Raw genomic sequence first — 24,909 nt, forward strand, 5'->3', positions numbered from 1 at the left:
CTGTGGCCCGGGAGGGCAGTGGAGGATGGCCCAAGTGCTTGGGCCCTGCACCCGCATGGGAGACCAGGAGGAAGCACTTGGCTCATGGCTTTGGATCGGTGCAGCGCTCCAGCTGTTGTGGCCATTTGGGGGGTGGACCAACGGAAGGAAGACCTTTCTCTCTCTCTCACTGTCTAACTCTGCCTGTCAAAAAAAAAAAAAAAAAAGGAAAAGAAATTTAACAATATAAAAATAAAAAAAAGATAAGGTCCGTCCCTGCCCTCAGGATCTCAGCGTCTAGTGGCAGAACTAGTAGTAAGCAACACAGAATTATGGAGATAGGGATGTGCAGTGTGCATGAGAGAGGAGTTGATGGAGTTGCTTTGGGAAGCCTGTGTGGTTTGCCCCAGACGTATTCATGGCCTGGGAAGTTCATGGTGTGCTCATGTGGTTTTAACATTTGATTTTTTTATAGGTTTAAAATTGATTTATCAGATCTGGAAGTGACTGGACTCTGGGGTGCTGAGTCATAAACCACAAACTGCTAAGATGCTACTGTCTAAAAACCATTAATAAATACTAACGTGTTAATTTATAAAAAATGCAACAATGGGGAAGCTAAGGTAGTTGAGTTTGCTAGTTGTCACCATCTTTGTGTTGACCACATTACAATAAAAACAGAATTCAAATAATCAGCAGAATGCTTGGTCAATATGGTATGGAAGCAATAAAAAATAGTTTTGGCACTTTTCTGAAAAGCTGGTGTGTTTCTTTAAAATATTTTCTTTGAGGGATAGCGTCATGGCTTAGTGGGTAAAGCCGATGCCTGTAATGCCCACATCCGGTATGGGCAGTCATTCATGTCCAGGATGCTCCATCTTCAATCCAGCTCCCTGATAATGGCCTGGGAAAAGCAGCAGAAGATGGCCTAAGTGTTTGGGCCTCTGCCATCCATGTGGGAGACCTGGAAGAAGCTGATGGCTCCTGCTTCCACCTGGTCCTGCCCTGGCTTTTGCAACTATCTGGGGAGTGAACCAGTGAATAGAAGATCTCTGTCTCTGCCTCTTCCTGTCTGTAACTCTGCCTTTCAAATAAATCTTAAAAAAAATTTAATTGAAAGGCAGAGACACATGGTAATTTATACTCTGGGGAACCTCCATACATAGATGATCTTATTATTTTTTTAAATGTGTGTTTTAGAAGGAAATAGAGGTGAATCTTTTGTTTTCATAAACATCTGTTGACTTTCAATGCCATGACAGAAGCATGTGATTTGCTAATTCGTAAGAGGGACAAATACTTCAAAGGATCACAGTTTTCCTGGGTACGAGCCAGTAAGTCACCTGGCTTCTGTGGTTCCATCAAAAAAAATTTACATAATGAAGAAATAATGAATATGAGAACTTCAAAATGTTCATGGAAAATGGGATTAAAGGTTTATTTTGGTGCAGTTTTTTGAAATCCATGTAGTTTTTTCCTAACATACATTTCCATTGCACTTATTTTTTTAAAGATTAATTTTATTTATTTGAAAGAGTTACAGAGAGGCAGAGGGAAGGGGAGGGGGAGGTCTTCCATCTGCTGGTTCATTCCCCAGATGGCCGCAATGGCAGAAGCTATGCTGATCTGAAGCCAGGAGCCAGTAGCTTCTGAGTCTTCCACATGGGTGCAGGGGATCAAGGACTTGGACCATTTTCCACTGCTTTCCCAGGCCACAGCAGAGAGCTGGATTGGAAGAGGAGCAGCTGGGACTAGAACCAGTGTCCATATGGGATGCCGGTGCTTCAGGCCAGGGCTTTAACCCACTGTGCCACAACGCCAGTTCCTTCAGTGCACTTTTTAAAAAAATACATATTTTTTGAAAGGCAGAGTTTCAGAGAGAGGGAGAGACAGATCTTCCATCCACTGGTTCACACCTCAAATGGCCGCAATGGCTGGAGCTGGGCTGGTCTGAAGCCAGGAGCTTCTTCTGGGTCTCCCATGTGGATACAGGGCCCAGTGACTTAGGCCATCTGCTGCTGCTTTCTTAGGCACATTAGCAGGGAGCTGGATTGGAAACGGAGCAGCCAGGACATGAACCGGTGCCCATATGGGATGACGGCACCACAGAGGGTGACTTTACTTACTGCCATAAGCGCTGGTTCCTCCCATGAACTTTTTTGGAGATCCCTTGTATTTTTCTTCTTGATAGTATAGTGAACATAAATAGGGCATATTTGAAAAATATGGAAGTTTTTCAAAATAAGATTATCAATAAAGATGTAGTTTCATAATTGGAAAGTCAGAAAGATTCCATTCATATTTATATTTTTTAAAAGTTCATTTTACAGTGCTACTGATGTGGTTTATTTCCTTACATAGTTCTTGTATTTGAAAACACTGCTTTTTATGAAGATAAATTTATGCAGAGTAAAGACAGAATGCTAAACTTGGCTTACCTGCTGAACTTAAATTATATAGAACTTTAGAGCTGTAGGTGAATCATGTCCAGAACCATTATTTATCAAGTGCTTGAATCATGTACTGTGCTGTACACAAAATCCAAACATATTATTATTAAACTCTTCCTAACTAGGAAACATTTCAGAGTATTAAAAATGATCAAGAGGCCGGCGCCGTGGCTCAATAGACTAATTTTCTACCTGTGGCGCCGGCACACTGGGTTCTAGTCCCGGTCCGGGCGCCGGATTCTGTCCCGGTTGCTCCTCTTCCAGGCCAGCTCTCCGCTGTGGCCCGGGAGTGCAGTGGAGGATGGCCCAGGTGCTTGAGCCCTGCACCCCATGGGAGACCAGGAGAAGCACCTGGCTCCTGGCTTTGGATCAGCGCGATGCACCGGCCGCGGCAGCCATTGGAGGGTGAACCAACGGCAAAGGAAGACCTTTCTCTCTCTCAGAAAAAAAAAAAAAAAAAGGACACAGTGACCCAACTTGGAAGAACTCCCCATGGTCAAAGCTGGAGGACAATCTGAGCAACAAGTTAAATAAAACTGTTGACTATAACCCAAAGAATAAAACATCCACCAGTCTGTACTATACATGATTGAACAACTGGAAGAGAAGGCACAAGTCTTTCTTACAGAAGAATTCCAACAAATATTATGTAGAAGAAATGAGGGAAACGGTTATTAGAATTCCATAGTAATATGGAATTGCAGGAAGATACTCTGATAAATGCATTTCTGCATTCATGCCTTAAGAAATTGTTGTTGGGGCCAGTGCTGTGGTATAGTGGGTAAAGCCGTCGCCTGCAGAGCAGGTATCCCATATGGGCGCAGGTTGAAATCCCAGCTGCTCCACTTCCAATCCAGCTCTCTGCTATGGTCTAGGACAGCAGTCGAAAATGGCCTAAATCCTTGGGCCTGGAGTCCTAGAGGAAGCTCCTTGCTCCTGGCTTTGGATCAGCTCAGCTCCAGCCATTTTGGCCATTTGGGGAGTGAACCAGCAGATAGATCTCTCTGCCTCTCTGTAACTCCCCCTTTCAGATCAATCAATCAGTGTTTTTTTTTTTTTAATTGTTCTTATGGCTCCTGAAATTAAGATGCACAATATTTTTAATTAGCCAAATTTCTGTATTTAAGTACCACAACCATTCATTCAAGTGCTAAGAACAAGAAACTAGGAGTCATTTAATTCCCTCTTGCCATCTTAAATTCAGTGCATCAGCCTTGTGAACTATACTTGTTAAGTATATCCCACATCTGACCGTTTCTCATTTCATCTCAATGCTTCCCAAGTCTATTTCTTGCAAGTAGGTTCCCATTTTTCTATTCCCTTAGTTTATTCTCAACATTAGTCAGTGATCTTTAAAACAAAGTTAGATTCCTAAAGTAATCTCATATATAAGGCTCACCAATGGCTTTGTCACACTGAGAATAAAACCTGCTCACTGCCTTGATCCATAAAGACCTTGAGGACTTGGACCCCTATGTACTTGTTGGATTTCATTTGCTGCCATTCTCTTCCTCCCTATTTACTTCTCAATGAGTGACTGTCTCATGCTCCTTCAGTCCGCATTCCTGCTCCAGAGCCTAATAACTGTCATTACCTTTACTGAGAATGCACTTTCCTCCCATCCTCCTATTGTTTGCTCCTTCACATTAACAAGGTCTGTGTTTAACTGACAGCTCAGCTTCCTCAGGGAAGACCTGAGGCAGGCTTCTTTGTCATAAGTTTTACCCCCATAGCATTTACCACTACATAAAATAATAGGTCTTTATTATCTGTCCTCTTCTAGAATGTAAGCTGCTCAGTGGAAGGGATTGTCTTATTTATAAACTCTCTGCAAAACCTAAAATAATACCTACAACAGAATAGGTCCTAAAATGTCTACTGAGTATTTATTTTTATTTTTATTATTTTTTGACAGGTAGAGTGGACAGTGAAAGAAAGAGAGACAGAGAAAAAGGTCTTCCTTTGCCGTTGGTTCACCTTCCAATGGCCGCCGCGGCCGATGCGCTGCGGCTGGCGCACCGTGCTGATCTGAATGCAGGAGCCAGGTGCTTCTCCTGGTCTCCCATTCGGGTGCAGGGCCCAAGCATTTGGGCCATCCTCCACTGCACTTCCGGGCCACAGCAGAGAGCTGGCCTGGAAGGGGGGCAACCGGGACAGAATCCGGCGCCCGGACCAGGACTAGAACCCGGTGTGCTGGCGCCGCTAGGCGGAGGATTAGGCGTTAGGCGGAGGATTAGCCTGTTGAGCCACGGCGCCGGCCCTGAATAAGTATTTTTAAAACATTAAAAAGAAAGCAAGGGGGCTGGCGCCGTGGCTCAATAGGCTAATCCTCCAGCTCTGGTGCCGGCACACTGGGTTCTAGTCCTAGTCCGGGCGCCGGATTCTGTCCCGGTTGCCCCCCTTCCGGGCCAGCTCTCTGCTGTGGCCGGGGAGTGCAGTGGAGGATGGCCCAAGTGCTTGAGCCCTGCACCCCATGGGAGACCAGGAGAAGCACCTGGCTCCTGCCTTCAGATCAGCGCGGTGCGGCGGCCATTGGAGAGTGAACCAACGGCAAAGGAAGACCTTTTTCTCTCTCTCTCTCTGTCCACTCTGCCTGTCTAAAATAAAATAAAATAAAAAATTAAAAAAAAAAAAAGGAAAGTTGGGGAAGAAGGCCTTCATATGAGGCAGATTTCTATCTTTTTAGTATGTGCAATAAATAAAGGTCTTTTGATATAAACTTCAAAGAAGTAAAGAGAACATTTTTAGTTTTCTTAATTTTTAGTTTTCTTAATTGCTTAAAAGTAAATTTGAAAAACAGCCATGTGATCTGTCTAATATTAAACTAGAGAGCTTCTGAAATTTCATACCAAGGAAAAATTTTATTAAAGTACAGATTACCATTTAAAAATACACAGGAAAAGACAAACATAGAAGGGCAGTATCATACAATGTATTTTGAAACTCAATATTTTGAAATACAAAACAATGATCATTATCCCCAAAAGTCAGCTTATTTGACCCAAACTGATTTTTAAGTTGGTCTATAACTCTTTTCACTCAATTTTGCTTGTAAATGTTACTGTATTTCTCAGTTTCACCTCATATCAGAACTTGGTTGTTTTGATATGTGACTTTTCATGTAATTATTTCTTATTAATGTCAGCAACTACAGGACATTTTCCTAACACAAGTTTTCAATATAGTTGCTCTGGAAATAGTTAACACTTTAGGTTATCTACACTAAGAACCACACATTTAAAGGCAAAATACTGGTATTAATGGGCAAAATATGGGGTTCAGAACAGGAAGACAGAAAAGACTCCATTAGTCACTTTGTTACTATTGCTAGAGAAGCAGTTTTTGCCAGACCACAGGTTGGCTATAGTTCTCCCCTTTATATTTCCTCTTCTAAAGGACACAGATTTTACAAATGAAACTGCTCAACCAACCAAGCAGATCTTTAAGTTACCATATACTTTAACTGCTTACAATAAATTATTTTCTTAATTGGCTTAGCAGTCTTGTGTTTGGAAAAGCAGCAAAATCTACTTTGTTCCAAAATTAGAACACTGACTCACAGGCTGCTTGTAAGATACCTGGCTATCTTCTATCACCAATCATCATGAAGGTGGACCTTCATGAACTCTGTAATGTAATAAATGTAAAAATGACCTCATCTGTCAACACATAGTATTGAGCCAGCAAAAACAAAAACGTACAATCATAAGGTAAGAACTGGCTTATATGAAACAACAGGGTTCACGTCCTCTTAAATAAGATAGGAGGAATATATAAGGTAATTAAACAGTCTACAATAAACTTATAAAGAGATGATTCTAATTTACATGTAAGTCTGCTTAAACTGACTGTGACTGAATGATTGGAAGTTTTCTTTTCCTAACATAATGCCCATTTGTTGTAAGTTAAGCTGGTCCTAGTTTTTTACAAACCTCTTACTTCCTTGGACTTATCTGCTATACCCTCTGTGTACTGCCATTAAATTAAACACTGGGCCTGCCCAGTCTGCTTATAAAGCCTCTCTCCAGAAATACACCAGATGCATTAAACAGAGGCATCTTTGAGAACTCTGCACTTCACAATAGCATACGAAGAACCAGCAATTGGCCTTCCAATGTAATAATTTTCGCTTCACATTATCACAGAAAACAGTGCAGTTTACTAACCACTCTTTCCTTATGAGAAACTCAGCAGCTTTAAAGATTTTCATTGACTTTCAAGACATTTCAATACTTATTAATTCCAAAGATCCGAACACCATGTAGTTGTGGCATTTTGGGAATAAGCACACTCAGGAGAGAAGTTGTGTTTAGGATGAAGTGAGTTGGATCATACTTTGTATAGAAACTTGCCAGAAAATATCTGTAGAGATAAAATACATGTAACATCCAAAAATGAAATTAGCTTGGAATTAAAAAAAAGATTAAAACATAGAAAAAGACTACTGGAACATAAATACTTAAAAAGTAAACCATTTTTAAGCACTAAAATGAGAAGAAACATTTTAGCTTGAAACTAAGTTGATTTGAGATTTAAAAGTTTGTTTAATGTAGGAAAATATTTTGCATTTCTACAATTATGTTAAATTAACACAGGGCTTCTTAGCATCCTTTAAAATGGAAGGTTTTCAAGCTAGGGTTCAAAGTCAAGATTTCAGGTATAGTTTGATATTTATGTGTATGCTTCCCAAGAGAAGATCTGGATCCAAAGCATCCATTATGTTCTCAAAGGATTTTGTGATTTGCCAAAAAATTAACACCTCTACTGTAAAACTCTGAAAAATGCACTTTTTTAGTACATGAGTACAATTCAGTATCTTTGAAAGAAACAAATACTTGGCTATCCTTTTGATATTCTCAGTTTCATACTGTGGTTGAACAGGTTTATAACCAGTTTAACTGGAAACTTGAAAGACACTGTTGTAAAACAGTGCTTTGCTATAGCTAAGTGCATGTATGTATTTAGACATCCAACATCTGAGAATTTTGTTTGAACGAGCATAAACCATCTTAAAGAACATAAATCACTGACCATGTCTACTTTTATCCAAGGGTATATCAGAGCACAGATACATCATATGGCTACTAAAAGAATAGTCCAACAGAGATAAGATGTAAGAATACATCGTTCATACCTTACTTGATCATAACCAAGAAGTTAGTTTAAATATAGGTGCTTGTCTGACTACTTCTAGAGCACAAAGAGAAAGTGTTTCAATAATCTTTCCTGGTAACTACTGTTCCAGTTTCTCATAAAGGGAAATAGGTACCTTATGGAATCATGATTAGAAAGCAGCTCCTTCAAAGTATGAGTTAAAAAAAAGTATTTTCATAATGACCTATATTGAGAAATTTATAATATTCTACCTACTATAGTCACAAAATTATTTCTTAAAACTATACTCTTCAATCTTTACATCAAATTAACTCTTCTTACTTTCATATACTTGCATACTTTTTATAAATGTTTATTTATTTTCAAATTCTTGAAAGGCAGAGCAACAGAGAAATCTTTGAAAATTTTATATGTAGATTATATATGAAAATTATCTGACTCTTAAGAAACCCTAGAGGACCTTCCAACAGTATGCAAATCACAGGCAGTAATCAGTATGACAACAATCAATTGCCAAGTGATATACTGGAAAGAGCCCTGTATTAGAAGATAGAAATTCAGGGTTTAATCTGGTCTCTTGACTCCAAAGAATACAAGATGTTGAACAAGGTAATTCAATTGAGTCAGTTTCTTTATCTAAAAATCTAGAATAACACTGCATGTACTTGACAAATTATGATTACACAGGGAAGTACGGAAGCACCTAAAGGTATTAATGGTATACAGGTGGCTTCACTGCTTTTCCTTCAGTTAGGTATGGAATTTAATCAGAATATCTGAGATCATACCTGTGGGTCAAATGTATCTTCTGAGAAACATGGACATTGTGAAGAGGTAGATCTTCAGGACTATCTGTGTAAACATTATTCTTGGTACTGCATTTATTTTTGTTAGACCCTATAGACATTTTTTTTTTTTTTTACAGGCATAGTTAGACAGTGAGAGAGAGAGACAGAGAAACGTCTTCCTTTTTCCGTTGGTTCACCCCCCAAGTGGCCGTTACAGCTGGTGCGTTGTGGCCAGTGTGCTGCGTCGATCTGAAGCCAGGAACCAGGTGCTTCCCCCTGGTCTCCCATGCGGGTGCAGAGCCCAAGGACCCGGGCCATCCTCCGCTGCACTCCCGGGCCACAGCAGAGAGCTGGACTGGAAGAGGAGCAACTGGGACAGAATCAGGCACCCCAACCGGGACTAGAACCGGGGTGCCAGCGCCGCAGGCGGAGGATTAGCCTAGTGAGCCGCGGCACTGGCTGACATTTTTCTTTTGACGTTAATTTTATATGACACTATGCCAATTCAAAATTTCCTCGGAGTGCTATGAATATAAAGAAAAAGAAGCCTAACAGTTTATGATCAATTTATTCCTTTCATTTAAAAATATCTCCCGTTACTTAAACATCTATCCCAAACCTACCCCCTCTTAAGTTCTTAAGAAGTCTTTCCAGCTACTCCAAACTGTAGTGAGTCTATTATGGGTATATATTATATACGGGCTGTGTAGCATAAAGTATTGATTAACATACATAAAACACCTATTATGGGGGCCTGTGCTGTGGAGCAGCGGGTAAAGCCTCTGCCTGCAGTGCTGGCATCCCATATGGGTGCAATTCCAGTCCCGGCTGCTCTACTTCCGATCCAGTTCTCTGCTATGGCCTGGGAAAGCAGTAGAAGATGGCCCAAGTCCTTGGGCTTCTGCACCTGTGTAGGAGATCCGGAAGAAACTCCTGGCTGCTTCAGCCATTCTTCAGCCCAGCTTCAGCCATTGCAGCCATTTGGGAAATGAACCAGCCTCTCTGTAACTCTGCCTTTCAAATCAATAAATAAATCTTCAAAAAAAAGTAAGTTAAAAAAAATCTATTATGTGCAAGTCTCTGAATGTGATTCAGAGCGATCCATATATTTATAATCTGGAGAAATAAAATATATAATTTTTTGTCAGTTATCTTTCAACAAAGCTTGGGGGGGCAGACAAGAAAGAGAAGGCAATTCAGGTAGAAATGATTTAAACAAACATGGATTCAATGAACTACTGAACTATTCAAGAAATGCTGCTGTAAAGAGCTTGACTAGCTTACAAATTGGGTGGGAATAAAATAGTCATGTAAAGGGAAAATGAGGCAGTAACCATTTTTACTATTGGGTAAAATAAAGAAATTAGATACCAGATAGAGATTAATGCTTTAAAAATGGATATTATCTCATTTATTTCTTATAGCATCAAAATTAAGTATAAGGTAAGGAAACCAAGGTGGCTGGGTGACAGATATAGGATTCAACTCAGGTCTGTCCTACATGAAAGCCTGACTTGTTACTAAACCATACTCAGTGAAGGAGTCTGAATAATGAATAGGGTTGGGAATCCAATGAATTTGCTGTGATCATCTGTATCACTTTTTAAGAAGATTAATTTGATAGTGCAATACAGAATATTATTATATAATTACTTTTCTTTTAAGAACTTGGACAGAAGCTGGAATATATTTGACCTGTATATCCTAGAATTTCAAAGTACAGTGATGAGCATATAATGTTGTTTCTGTATGTACTGACCAAAATAAAACTGGTTTATTACCAACCTGTTAAAAATTTTTCTTGTACTTTTTATGAGATAGCTACTTACTGATAGAATTTTATATAGAATATTGTTTCTAATTCTAAATCAATATGATAAAAGGACACATTCTTTTTATCCCAATCTCTTCATAAAAATGTCACTACTTACAGAATTATTGGAGAAATTGTGAAAAACTTTCGTGAAGATGTAAACTGTACTCCATAGTCCAGTTGTTCCCAGTGAGTTAGAAGCCTTGCTTTACCTTGGTCAGGAGTTTCAAAAGGTGTTCCTTTCACTGCATGCAAAAATACATACATCCCCTGGAAAACAAGCAAGGGAGTGTATAATCAATATGAAATACAAAATTAGTCTATGCCAATAAGCATTAAGATAGTTCCAAGGGCCGGTGCTGTGGTGCAGCGGGTTAATGCCCTGGCCTGAAGTGCCAGCATCCCATATGGGCACTGGTTCAAGACCCGGCTGCTCCACTTCCGATCCAGCTCCCTGCTATGGCCTGGGAAAGAAAGAACAAGGCCCAAGTACTTGGGCCCCTGCACCTGCGTGGGAGACCCGGAAGAAGCTCCTGGCTCCTGGCTTCGGATCAATGCAGCTCTGGCCGTTGCAGCCAATTGGGGGAGTGAACTGTCAGATGGAAGACCTCTCTCTCTGCTTCTCTCTCTGTGTAACTCTCACTTTCAAATAAAATAAATAAATCTTAAAAAAAAAAAGATAGTTCCAGGGGCAGACATTTAGCAGTCCATATCAGCGTGCCTGTATTTGAATCCCAGCTCTACTCTTGATTCCAGTTTCCTGCCAGTGCATGCCCCGGAAGGCACAAGGTAATGGCTCTGGTGGTTTGGTTCCTGCCACCCCTATGTCCGTCTGGATGGAATTGCTGGCTCCCAGCTTTGGCTGGGCCAAATACTAAGCCTCAAGAGCATTTGTGGGCATGGCCTGGCAGATACAGGATCTATTGAGCTAAAAAAAAATATAGTTCCAGGATTTGGCACTGTGTGTACTTTAACTTAACAACTTGAGTTTTAAGTGTCCATATAATAGTAAAAAGCTGTGGACAATTTCTTTATAGTAAAATAAAGCCTTCTGAGGAATAGAAATATTACTTGATGAAAATCAGTAAAAGGTCAACCAAAAGCAACTTGTTTCATCTCTTTTTATTAAATTGAAAATAAATATAAGGCCGGTGCTGTGGCGCAGTGGGTAAAGCCGCCACCTTCAGTGCCGGCATGCCATATAGGCACCGGTTCGAGTCCTGGCTGCCCCATTTCCGATCCAGCTCTGTGCTATGGCCAGGGAAAGCAGCAGATGATGGCCCAAGTCTTTGGGCCCCTGCATCCATGTGGGAAGACCTGGAGGAAGCTCCTGGCTCCTGATTGGTGCCACTCAGGCTGTTGTGGCTAACTGGGGAGTGAACCAGCAGATTGAAGACCTCTCTCTCTCTCTCTGCCTCTCCTTCTCTCCCTGTGTAACTTGGACTTTCAAATAAATAAATCTTTAAAAAAAAAAAAAAACTAGTATCAAGGTAGCATCACATCATTTCATTTAGATTTTTTAACACATTTCAATCAGGAAATAGACTTAACCATTTTCTCAATGCATATATAGAAGTTTCGTTCAGAATGTCCTATTAGTAAACCTTGGTAGAAACACACAAGTTGACCAAATACATATATGTAAAAATAATAAAATCTATGGTTTTGAAATATTTAATTTTAGGACTGCCCTTGCTTCTCTAGTTCTCTTCCAATGCAACAACAATGGTTTTATGTAAAATGTATAATGCTCAGCTCAATTCACTTTTTTAAAAAAAGACTTACTTATTTAAAAGGCAGAGTTAGAGGGGGAGAGGGAAAGAGAGACACAGATTCCATCTGCTAATTCATTACCCAAATGGGCAACGGCTGGAGCTGGAACTGGGGCTGGGGCTGGGGCTGGGGCTGGGGCTGGGTCAGGCTAAAGCCAGAAGCCTAAAACTCCATTTGGGTCTCCCGTGTAGGTAGCAGAGGCCCAAACACTTGGGCCATCTTCCACTGCTTTCCCAGGTGCATTAGCAGGGTGCTGAATCAGAAGTGAAACAGCACAACTCAAACTACTACTCATATTGGATGCTGGAGTTGCAGGTAGCAGTTAACCCACTGTGCTGTAATGCTGGCCTCTCAATTCACTTTTAAAATCAGGATTCTGCTTTGTAAAATGATTTATTTACTTTACTTGAGAAGCAGGGAGGCATAGACAGAGAGCTCTATCCATTGGTTAACTCCCTAAATGTTTGCAATGGTCCTGGGCCAGGGCAGGCCAGAGGCCTAAGTTGGGAGCCAGGAACTCAGTTCAGATCTCTAAAAAGGGAGGCAGGGATCCATCTACTGAAGCCATCACCTGCTGTCTCCCACAGTGTGCATTAGCAGGAAGCTAAAATCGGATCTGGAGCCAGGACTCAAGCCTGGGCACTCTGATATGGAATATGGTTGTCCTAACCAGCATCTTAACCACTAGGCCAAACATTCACTCCACCATTATGCTTTAATATTATGTCTTAAGGTTTTTTAAAATACAAAATTAAAAAAAATGCTAAGAGCTATTCTTCCCTTAGTAAACACCTAATTTTGTGGTTAGATTTGATTTCCTTGAGATTATCATACCCACAGGGATTGAAAAGGTAGTACTTTGTTTCAGGATTTCTGTTTGAGGCACTGCTGATAGCATAAAGCCTAAATATTATCATGAAAAAGGTTTTCTGCTAAAGCCATGATGTAATGTCATTTCTTCTACTTCAGCTTTTAATAAATAGAAACATTAGTGATTCGAGGTTTTATGTTCAAGGAGGTTAAGAGAGCCCTTCCTTTGAAAGCTTAGTCTACATCAGGTAATTCAAAAGGTATTTAGCAGCATTAATACTTAAGCTATGGAGGAAAGGACTCATGTTCAACTGGATTCAGTTTGGCAAACACTTAATAACTGGCTTATGTGTATAGAGCACAGGACATGTATACTCATATGAAATTGAAAAAACATGTCCATAGCCTTAAAAAAATTCAAACTTCTAAGGTGATAGTACAGAAAAAAAATGCTATGCATAAATAACTAGAAAGTAGGACAGAAACTGCTATCAAAGGTACAATCAGAGTTCTAAGGAAATACAGGACAGAAAGGTACCTTGTTACTAAGGCAAAAGTCTTGATGCTATCATGTCAGTTGCCTCATTCTTGAAATTACAGCTCCAATGACAACTCTTTAGTGAAACCCTCCACATTAACAATAATTAGCCTGATCTTTGTGCTTGTATAGTATTTCATTAAAAATAGCAAGCCAAATAATGTTTACTTTGTAAGTACTAAGAAATTTTTTTCATTTAGGCTTTAACAGAAACTATAAAACAGGAAGGTGTATTCTTTCAAATTCTCAGTAGTGTTTGACTCCAAATAAAGAAATTCTACTCTAGTCTACTTGTGTGTTAGAATCTACGAAAACAATCTCCTACTATTTCCTCCAAACCACCTGCGCTTCCTACTGTTTAGAATGTAATATTCAAACATTTTTAATATATGTTTTTCAGGGTAAATTAAATTTTATCTGTCTATATGTACATATATATTCTATCCTAATATGTTTAAGTATTTCTTATGTAAAAATATTAGTGATGATTATACCCACATCAAAAGAATTAGGAAAAAAAGTATGTGTGACATAACTAGCCCTTGAAAACCATTTACTGAATGAAAATGAAGAAATTTTTCTCATTCATTTTTTAAAGGCAGGTCGAGAATCTTGTGTAGTATTAATATGTATCTCTAAGAATGAACTGTAGCACCAAATAAAAAGAAATCACTGTAGGTGTTTAATGTTTAAAAAGGCAAACATAGTATGTTTTCTTAAGCAGGTATATTTTCCCATGTTTAAAAGCATTCAGCATATGTTTCATATGTTTAATTGGTTTAAAGTAGGTTACCTTCAAAGGAAACTTAAATTTGGAGTCATGTAATAATGATGACTGCATCTAAGGCTTGTTAAGTTGGGTTTTTAGTGTGGTGGGCTAAGAAGAATAAATCTTCCAGGCTACCAATTATCTATTGTTTTTCTTTCTTTTTTTTTTTTTATTTTTTTATTTTTGACAGGCAGAGTTAGTAAGAGAGAGACAGAGAGAGAGTTATGGGCAGTGAGAGAGAAACAGAGAAAGGTCTTCCTTCCATTGGTTCACTCCCCAAGTGGCCACTACGGCCGGTGCTATGCCGATCTGAAGCCAGGAGCCAGGTGCTTCCTCCTGGTCTCCCATGCAGGTGCAGGGCCCAAGCACTTGGGCCATCCTCCGCTGCCCTCACCGGCCACAGCAGAGAGCTGGACTGGAAGAGGAGCAACTGGGACTAGAACCCAGGGTGCCAGTGCCGCAGGCAGAGGATTAGCCAAGTGAGCCGCGGCGCCGGCCTATTGTTTTTCTCTGGCTATAAATTGTGCCTCAGTCTCAGTCAATCAACTTGAATACATGGGCAGGGGATGACTTCTAAAACATATTTAAGACATGTACTACTGGAGAAGAAAAAAGACTCCATTTATTTAGCAACCATTTAAATACATCATTGGACAAAGTGCTAATTATAAAACTAAGATAAATACATAGTAACAGAATGCTATGAGTTGTGATATCTGAGTAGAGACTTGCAGGAAAAGCAGAACCAGCCAGGGAGGAAGGATATTAAAACAGCAGATAAAGCTTAAGTCAAAGCAGAAAGTTCTGTTTATCAATGACTGAGATTATAAAGAGTCTCTTTTTAATTCTCTGCAGTTATCAGATGTCAGTCTTTTATGCCACAGGAAGAACTTGAGATTTTCCTGTGAATGAAATAGAGAATCACAAGGACTTAAAAGTATGATTTGAGCAGACATGCATTTTAAAAATATCATTGTGCTAAACTGGATTGGAGGAGGGTAGAATTAGAGGAACATCAAGACCATTTGATTTAGTGGAATACTCCTCCCAAGAAAAAAATGAAGGTATGGGGATTAAATTGATAAAAAAGCAATAGAACAGACAGGACTTTGACCAAATGGATATGGAGTATAATGGAAAGGGTAGAGTTATTCTAAGACCAAAGTGACCATACGTAGAGTTAGTCTGCATAGGATGGTTCTGATTTACATCTGTTCTCCTGGAATAGTTATTATAAGAACTCCCTGGTACTCCCAAAACAGTGTGGGTGATATATCGTATCACTTTGCCACTGACATTGAGGTAACTTAGCTTACTGTGTAGACACTGGTGCCTTTAAATAAGATTAGAAACAGAGGAGCAGATTGAGGGTAGTAAGGAATAAATCAGGAATAAGATGAGATCAATTTATACTTGTTTGGTGTAAGCTATGGGGTGATCTGGTGATATAAATATGAGCATCATTATTCTACAGTAGAAACTTAAAACATATGATAAAGTAATATATAAGAAAAGAACCTGGGGCCAGCAATATTTTAAGAGAAGAAAAAATAAGATGACCCTCTAAGAGGAAACACGGAAGAAAATCAGAAATACATCTAGGTGAAGAAAGTGATCTTATGGAAGCCAAAGCAAGATTTTCAATAAAAGGGGCACGGTTAGCTTCAGCTGTTTACTAGAAGTCACTATTTAAAAATAGTATTTGTCCTATCACATGAAATGGAGGGAAGGGACACATCATTTCCACCAGCACATTATCCTTTTCCTTGGCCAATTTCAAATACATTCCAGAAGCTATTAATTTAAAAAACTCTGTTTCTCTTACTTTGTTCTGACTTAATGCTTTAAGGTCTTCATTTTCTGGGATATCTTTAAACAAACATACAGTTAATGTGTATTCAATTAAAATTCTCAATTAGCTACATTAATCCTCTTTCAGTATCTTTAGTAGGCTGTTAAGAGAAGTCATCAGGTATGTGTGCAGGCCTGCAACATGTGCCATTTAGAACATTTAATTTCCAGGGTTGTATAATATGGTCAGTAGAGTTAATTCAAGCTCTGATACTCTGTGGAGCTAATAAATACATCTAATAGAGAGTGATGGTCAACAAGCAGCAACTAAGGCACCAAAACATCCTGAATCACATAGATCTGATTAAGTTCAAAACTTCTATAGTAAAACAGGAGTCAACTTACACAATTTAGAAGTCCTTAATACAAACTGAAGCCAATGATTTTTATTAGACTAATTAAAATTAACTAAAAAACGTGAATCCTTCTGAAACATTCTGGTTAGTCAGTATATTCTAGTAGCCTGAATTACAGTGTCTTGTAATTTTTACTAAAATTACTTACTCTTTGCTGGATTCTACACAAACAATGGAAGAAAAAAGGTTTTACTTAGAGAAAAAGCCTAATGTTGGAGACAGAGAGAAAGACAGAAACAGAGAGCTTCCATTCCCTGTATCACTGCATAAATGCAGCTGGGGCTGGGTCATGTTGAAGCCAGGTGCCTGAAACAACCCAGGTCTCCATGTGAATAGTAATGACCCAACTATTTGAGCTGTTACCTATTGCCTGCCAGGCACATCACTAAGACCCTGGAATTAGGAATGGAATTGGAACTTGAACCCAGGCCCTCCAGAATAGGATGTGGATATCCCAAGTGATGTCATAACTCCTGCACCAAACACCTGTCCCATTCTAACCATTCTTAAATGTACAATTCAACAACATTAAATGGGCACCCATCACTATATTATCCATCTGCAAAATTCTATTCCTCTTATAAAAAATTCCAAACTGTACCCATTAAATAAGAATTCCCAATTCCTTCCTCCCCTTGACTTTTGGCAATCACTAAACCTTAGACTTCTGTATGTTTAGTGTAATGTGAAATTCTTACCAGATTATGAATAATATTGGTTAAGGTCCAAGCAACAGGGACACTGAAGAATGGAATGCTGAGTAAGACTATATGAAGCAAGCCAACTCCCAGCGTGTATGTCAGCCACATACCCCGGCTGTTCATTACCCGGGTGTTTGGATTCACCTCACTGTGGGCAACTCCAACATTCATGTTTGCTCTGTAGGGAAGAAAGGATATCAGTTATCACTGACATAATTAGAAATCTAAATAGCCATAATTCTGACATAATGAAATAAGTATGTTACTAGGATTTTTTGAAAAGGATTTATTTTTAAGGTAGAATGACAGAGAGGGATCTTCTATCTGCTGGTTCACTCTCCAAATGCCCTCAAAAGCTGGTCCTGGGCCAGGCTGAAGCAAAGAGCCAGGAACTCCACCTGGGCCTCCTGCTGGCTATCAGGTTTCAGGTACCTGGACATCATCAGCTGCCTTCCCAGGTGCATTAGACAGTAACTGGATGGGAAGTGCAGTAGCCAGGACACAAACTGGCACTCAGATACAGGACTCAGTGTTGCAAGCAGTGTTAACATGGTGTCACAACTGTGATGCCACCCAGAATTTATTTTTCCCTAGTTTATCTAAACTCTCTCTCTCTCACACACACACCCTCCAACTTGGATATACTAATGAAGGTGGTTCAGAATCCTCAGCATCTGATCTTGTGGTAAAATGAGACATATTTTATCATTGACTTTGAAAGACAAACTTTTAAAACCTTTTCTCTAAAGCTTGTCTTCTAGCATGTTTGACTAAATGAAATAATGGACAAGAAAACTCAAACTGAAAGAAAATTAACATTTTTGTGTATCATGAGAGCAAAGTGAAAAGCAAGGAATTCAATTTACCAACAGAATAACTACTATTTAAAAAGGGGGTGGTGGTGGTGGTGTGCAGCATTGTGGCACAGAGGTTTGAGCTGCTGCCTAAGGCAGGATCCCATATCTGAGTGCGTTGGAGTCCTGGGTCCCTACTGCTCCACTTCCGATCCAGCTCCCTGCTAATGTGCCTGGGAAGCAGCACATTAGGATTCCTGCATCCACGTGGGTGACCAGGACAAGGTTCCTGGCTTCTGGCTGGCCCACCTCTGACCTCAGCCACCATTTGGGGGGGGGGGGGGTGAACCAGAGGATGGAAGATCTCTTTCTGTCTCTGCTTGTCTTTGTTATTCTGCCTTTCAAATAAATAAAATAAATCTTTAAAAAATCAATACTGATCCAGCCAGTCTGCATCTCAGTAGCCAGACTTCTAAGTCTAATGTAGTTAGAGTTCAAATCATTCCTTATTGAATACTGAACCTGGGAGCAACATGCTTTGACATAACATGGTGTAAAATTTACATTGGCAAGGGATAAAATTTGTTTCTCAGTTGTGTGACACAACTAAGTAAAGCAATGAATGAATCTTTCTTCTGAATATTTCTCTAGTCAACTCCTCTAGCTCTGGTTTTTTCTTTTTAAAGTGTTTTCCTTTCCTCTTTACCTTCAAGATGAACACCAAAGAGGAAGTGGTAGGTTTCCAGTTATTTTCATGACAGTATTTACTTGGGTTTAAGAATTCCTTAAACAAAATCAACCTGACTTACCATCCCAGGGAGGGGAAAAACGGAGCTGGATGACACATAGGACAGCTCCGATGTAAAAACACCTAAACCCTTTCTGTTATGAGAGTTACTAGCATAGAGAGAGCAATGTCTCAACCCATCCAGCAAGTGTTTCCGGAAGATAACGTCCGTCCCCTTCACGTCTGAAGATCTAAGGAACAGGCATCAAGGTTTACGGTGACGAAAGTTTTAGTACGATAAAGCAAAAGTCTCAAATTTACACTGTGAATATTCCATCCTTGTTTTTAACGCCATAAATTATAGTAAGAACATGCCATCACTCAAGATCGTTTTTCCACTTGCCACAGGCTGGAAAAAAAAAAAAAAAGCTCGAAAGGCCCAAAATTTACACGAGCTGGAAGGCAGAGCAGGCGTGGTGCGCATGGAAGTCCAGACATCTCTCCCCAGCAGGTCTGCGCCCACTCCAGGACGCGCAAACAATAGCTCTACAGGCAGACCCGAGGCTCTCGCTCGGCCTTGCCGGCGCCTGTGAAGTCGCGACCGCAGCGGCCCCTCTAGGGGAGTCCCCCGCCGGCCGGACAGCCCCACACTGCCTCCCGGTCAGGGGAAACTCGCCAAAGCGGCGGCTGCCCCTGCCGCAGCGCCTCCCCCACCGCCCCTTCGCCCTCGCGGCCGCACAGCCCGTCAGGTTCGTGGCACCCTGACCGGAACCCGGGGGCGAGCCTCGGGGGTTACCTGGCCCGCACGGCCAGACAGCGCCATGGACGCGGCCGCAGCCGGCGCTTTGCCCTCAGGCACACCGCTGTCCGCCGGCAGCTGTCTACCAACAAAGGCCGCAGCCCCGTCCCAGCCGCGTCCGTGCCACTTACCCGCCGCCTACTGCTGGCGGCCGGCACGGCGCAAGACCAGCCCAGTGCCGATGGCAGCGTAGCCTCACTCTCCGAAAGCCAGTGACCGGCTCTGGCACTGCGCAGTTTGCGGAAGCCTTCAGGGCTGAGCTTGCTGCCAGGCGATTGGCTACGAGCAGCGCCAATCCCACGTTAACCCTGGCAGGGCGGGACCAAGTGCCGCGCGCCGGGTGCCCGCCCCGCCTCTCCGCACGCAAGCGCGCTGGGAGCGAAGGGGGCTGCATCCCGCGTGGCCGGGCCTGGGCTCCAGGTGGGACGCCGCCGGCTCTCTGCTGGTGGACGGTGATTTCCTGCCTCGCGCGAGCAGGAAGGTACTGTCGTGTGGATAACGGGCATGCATTCTTACGTTCCCGTAGACTTGAGGGCCTCTCCCTACAACGCGTCCCAGTCCGAGTGCTAGCGCGAGCGCCGCCGCCTACGGTGGGCGCCTGCCCAGGGGCGGGAAGGTGAAACCGGGCTCGCGGGCGCGCACTCCTGGGTAGCATTCGCCGAACAGGTCTGGGCTGCTTAGTGTTCTCCTGTGGCCTTTGTCGCAGCCCCTACCCAGGCCCTTCTGGGTACAGAACTGCAAAGTTGTTTTCCAGGCAGAAATGTTAATCCATGAGAGTGAGTGTGGGTGTGGACTTTATGGTATTATATATTGTGGCATCATTTAAGGGGCACTTGCAAACTTTTCCGTCAATCACGATTTTTACTGTTGTCAGTCTAGGTTTTTCCCGTACATTGAAGATAAGCACCCTGTGTTACATCCCGAGCATGCCAAAAATTTATATTGAGAACAGAAAAGGCTTGACTAGAGTTTTTGAAATCATAAAATCAGATTTTCTTTACTTTGACAGTACAAAAAAATCTGTGATTTTTATTGCTGAAGTAACGCAAAAACATTAATAAATTGATACATCTAGATGTCTTATATGTTCTATGAAAATAATTGGATTATATTTATTCTGCTCATTTAAGTTTGTGATCTCCCCACAACCTGTGAGCTCTCTGATGGCTGTTTCTTTTTTAGGTACTCTTGTCTTTACCTGACTTTCCTGGTCCTCAGGATCCTTGCAGGAGTGTTCCATTTTCCTCTTGGCAAATGTGGAAGGCTGATTATCCTGGCATTTTCAGACATTCTGTGCTGGCACTTGTAAGCATGACATTAACCTTTCCACTATTCAAAAGAGCTCATTGGGTACACACTCAGAAGAGTGCTATATTCCAGGATTATGCTAGGGATGTGTGATTAATATAAAATCCCAGTCTTCAGATGTCTCTGAGCCAAGAGGAAGGAATAGACAAATAGAGTAACCCATGGTGAGTTTTGGATTCGAAATAAGGAAAAGGTTTAGTGGAGGACAGGGAAAGGAATGCCATCTGTTGGGGGCTATGGAAGGGAGAGGTGGGAGCAGAGAAGAAAGGCTTCCCTGAGGAGATGATACTTGAACCAGCTGTGGAAGGTGGTGAGAAGTCATCCCAGAGGGAACTGTGTGAGCTAAGGAATGAGTGAATGCCATCACAGTGAGAGAGAGAAGTGTGTAGTATGACTGACAGGGTACCTTTGGAAGATGATAGGATGAGATTAGAAAGGTAGGCAGAGATTCAGTTAAGATGCTTGGATTTATCCTAAATAGCAGTTGGAAACCTTCATAAAAATATTGTGGAATAGCAGCATAATGAAACTTCAGTTATAGGAAGAACACTGCCCTGTATGTAGTTGCATTTCCAGTCAAAATATCAATTAGGTGGTTATTGCAGTAGGTCAAGGGAAGTGTTGAGTGTCAATAGAGGTGGTACAAAAGAGACAAATTTGAGGAAAATTTACATATTAAGCTACATAGACTGGGCACCAGCAAATAGAGGGTGAGAAAAATTTCGAGGATAACCTTGAGGTTTCTAATTTTGCTCTGCCTATCTGGTGGGAAAGTGTTCCAGGGCACAGCCTTTGGAGTCAGATATGCCAAGATGTGCATCTGCCATTTAATAATTGTGTGATCTTAAGTGGGTTTTCAAGCCTTTAAATCCCATTTGTGATAGAGAAGTTAGTATACATACTAACATTATGAGGGTCAAAAGGGATAATGTATGTGAAGTCCTGTGTTAGCTATTGGCAAATCAGAAATATGGTTAAGAAAGATAGTTAATAAGAGAAAGCATCTGAGATCATTTTGGGACTTGTGAAGTCTAAGTTGCCTCAAGCTCATCGTAATAATGATATATTGAAGGTAGGTGAATGAGGCCCTGGAGGAAATAAGGTTCCAGAGTCCAGAAAAAAATGATGTAAGGAGATAGAGCTGTGCTAGGGGATGATATGGAGCCAGTTAAAATTAAGTATATAATGGGATGAATTAAGGCGATGGCGATTTACTGAGGCATTCTTTCTCATGCCTACATTGATGCAAGAAAGGTGCTGATAAAATTGTTTTTAGTGGCCCTTCCTTAATATTCATGAATTGTTTGCAATGAGTAAATTATGGTGATTGTTTGGTGTGGCATCCAGACATACATACTGTATAATTCCCTGCACTCAGAAGTGGTACAGTTCACTTCAGAGGTGTGATCAGCATCCCATAAGTTACGCAGTTAAGCACTTTGGGAATGTGTGGGGGTTGGGGAGAAGGGTCAGTCCTAGTTGGGTAATCAGAAAGGATTGTGTCGCAGATGATATGGAACTGGGTCCAGACTGATAAGGAGGATTGCATTAGGAGGAAGTGGATGTGCAAATAAGGAAGGATTGCTGACAAAGGAAGATTGAAGACTTTGAGGAATAGGGAGGGTAAGGGGAAGGCAGGAAGGTAAGTTCTGTTTGAGGTGGCAGTGACACTGTTAGAAATACCTGTCTTAACTGGGGAAGAGAGAGATCAGTGTTGAGGATGTGTGAATTTAGACTTGGGTTTTCATATACCTAAGAAGAAGGAAGAGGGTTTGGGAAATGCTCACATTTCTGTGAAGAAAACACAGAAGTCAGAGAAGTTTAGACAAGATCCTTGAGAATGAAGTAGTATCATCAGTGACACTTGGTTCAGGGAGGTCAAGGAGCATGAGTCTTGAGAAAACGAATTAGTGACCAAAGAGATCATAGTGAGCTTGAAGAGATCAGAATCCCAACAGTTATTGTGGTATAAGTCCTTTTATGAACGTTTCGGAAATGACTTGGCAATAGGGAGTTGAAGACCCTAAATATAGGTTACTTAAAGATAATTGCTGAGGTAAAAATGACTGAGGGTGAATTTTTTGTTTTTGCTTTCAAGGCCAAGATGCCTGTGGGGAGAGTAGGTAAACGAACACAAGTGAAAGTGTTAGTACCTTAGTCTGCTTAGGCTGCTATAACAAAATATCTTGTATTATCAACAGAAGAAATGGGTTCCTCCCACTTCAAGATCAGGGCAGATTCGGTGTCTGGTGAGGCCTGCTTTCTGCTTATTCATGGTGCCTGCTTGCTGTGTTCTCACGTGGTGGAAGGGGACAAGACAGTCCTTTGGGACCTCTTAAGCGCACTAATCCCGATCATGAGGGCTTTACTTTCATGCCCTAATCACCTCCCCAAAAGCCCTACTTCTGATACTATCACCTTAGGGGTTAGGATTTCAACATACGAATTTTGGGGACACAAACCTTCAGGCCATAGCAGTTAGAGGGGAAGAGACCTTGGCCTGACACTGAAGGAGGAAGAGTATGGGTAGAGATGCAGACATTTTTTTAAGAACCAGATGACACAGTAGGATGGATAGGTAAGGTATGATAGAGTTCATGGTGTGAATGGCCATGACCTCAGGAAACTAAAAAGTTGAGGAAGACTGGATTGGAATTAGGGATGTAAGGGCAAAAAGATTTTTGGAAGAGGTGTTGTAGAGAATGATACAAAGATGATATTAAAACGATTGTACCAGATTAAAGGTTGAGGTAAGGATAGCTATGTACCCCAAAGCTTTGTTGATCAGTGTTTTTCTTAGATCCTTGGAATTTTAAACTAAGGTAGAAGACCTGTGGAACCCATGGCGGAGGGGTTAGCCCTCCTGGAGGCAGGGGTCGGAAATTGTGGGATTATTCACATGGGAGTTTGGAGGAACTCAATTTTATCGAAGTACCTTGGCTCTTTTAGCATTTTGTGCTAAGCATAGTAATGCATTCTGTATATGCATTACTTTGTTTACTTCTCACCACAGTAATAGGAGACCATTTTTGTCCCCATTTTATAGATTAAATGATTGAATTTTAGAGTTTTAATTTCCTCAGTGTTAGAAAGCTAATAGTGTAAGAGCTAGGATAAAACCAAAGTAGTGTGATTTTAGAGCCTGTGCTTATAACTGATGCTATGTCCAGCACTCTGCAACAGAAGTATAGTCAAACCTACATGTGCCATTTCAGATTTTCTAGTAGTCACATTGAAAAAGTTAATATTCGGCCAGCACCTCAGCTCACTTGGCTAATCCTCCGCCTGCGGCGCCGGCACCCCAGGTTCTAGTCCCGGTTGGGGCACCGGATTCTGTCCCGGTTGCTCCTCTTCCAGGCCAGCTCTCTGCTGTGGCCCGGGAAGGCAGTGGAGGATGGCCCAAGTGCTTGGGCCCTGCACCCACATGGGAGACCAGGAGGAAGCACCTGGCTCCTGGCTTCGGATCAGCGCAGCGCACCGGCTGTAGCAGCCACTTGGGGGGTGAACCAATGGAAAAGGGAGACCTTTCTCTCTGTCTCTCTCTCACTGTCCAACTCTGCCTGTCAAAAAAAGTTAATATTTAATTTTTTTAGGATAAAAGTTTTAAAAAAATGTATTTTATTTGAAAGGCAGAGTTAGAGAGAGAGGGGGAGAGACAGAAAGATTGTCCATCCACTGGTTCACTCCCCAATGACCACAATGGCTGGAGCTGGGCCAGGCCAAAGCCAGGAGCCAGGAGTTGCTTCTGGGTCTCCCACGTGAGTACATGGGCCCAAGCACTTGGAGCATCCTCTTCTGCTTTCCTAGCACATTATCAGGGAGCTGAATAAGGAAGCAGAGCAGCTGGGAATCGAACCGCTGCCCATGTGTGATGCCCATGACGCAGCAGTGGCTTAACCCACTACACCACAGTGCCAGCTCCAGTCAGTATTGTATATAGCCTAATATGTCCAAAATATCAAATGCTATTTTACCTGATAATCAATGCAGAAGTTTAATAAGATTTTTTATTTTGCTAATGCTGAGTTTAAAATCTAATGTTTACTGACACTTCTCTGTTTGGATGAGCCACATTTTAAGTGCCTAATAGCTACATGTGGCTAATAGCTGCCATGTTGGACAGTGCAGATCTGTGGGCTTGGAACTGAGGCCAGTCTGAGTCTTGTGAAGAATGCACCTACATGAGTGAATGTTCTGACAGTGGGGCAGCCTGTCCACCATGGCCCTTACTGATTGGGAATTCTCCCAGCCCTTCAGAGTGAGCCAAAAATCCCTCGAGATGGAGTTGTTCACAGCTGCTCTCCTTAAAACTGAGTACCCAAAGCCAAAGCAAATTGA

At 41.5% G+C, this 24,909-nt stretch overlaps 2 protein-coding genes across 6 annotated transcripts in view; one reads left to right on the plus strand and one right to left on the minus strand.

Annotated features, from left to right (window-relative positions):
- Positions 1 to 5,281: 5,281 nt before the first annotated feature.
- On the minus strand, positions 5,282 to 19,502 carry ORMDL1 (ORMDL sphingolipid biosynthesis regulator 1). The gene is made up of 4 exons (XM_062189142.1): positions 19,395 to 19,502; positions 16,941 to 17,121; positions 10,264 to 10,415; positions 5,282 to 6,791 (listed from the first exon to the last, which is right to left on the minus strand). Exons 2-4 carry the CDS (start codon positions 17,112 to 17,114, stop codon positions 6,656 to 6,658), a joined length of 462 nt encoding a protein of 153 aa, XP_062045126.1. The 5' UTR covers positions 17,115 to 17,121; positions 19,395 to 19,502; the 3' UTR covers positions 5,282 to 6,655.
- A 141-nt stretch (positions 19,503 to 19,643) lies between these two features.
- The window catches only part of PMS1 (PMS1 homolog 1, mismatch repair system component), a 102,766-nt gene continuing 97,500 nt past the window's right edge, over positions 19,644 to 24,909 (plus strand). For all 5 annotated transcript variants that reach the window (XM_062189157.1, XM_062189166.1, XM_062189194.1 and 2 more), the window contains exons 1-2: positions 19,644 to 19,744; positions 20,446 to 20,568. The gene's annotated coding sequence lies outside the window, so the exon portion shown is untranslated. The remainder of the gene's footprint in view (positions 19,745 to 20,445; positions 20,569 to 24,909) is intronic.

The sequence above is a fragment of the Lepus europaeus genome, chromosome 1 (genome assembly GCF_033115175.1).
Source record: "Lepus europaeus isolate LE1 chromosome 1, mLepTim1.pri, whole genome shotgun sequence".
NCBI classification, from domain to species: domain Eukaryota; kingdom Metazoa; phylum Chordata; class Mammalia; order Lagomorpha; family Leporidae; genus Lepus; species Lepus europaeus.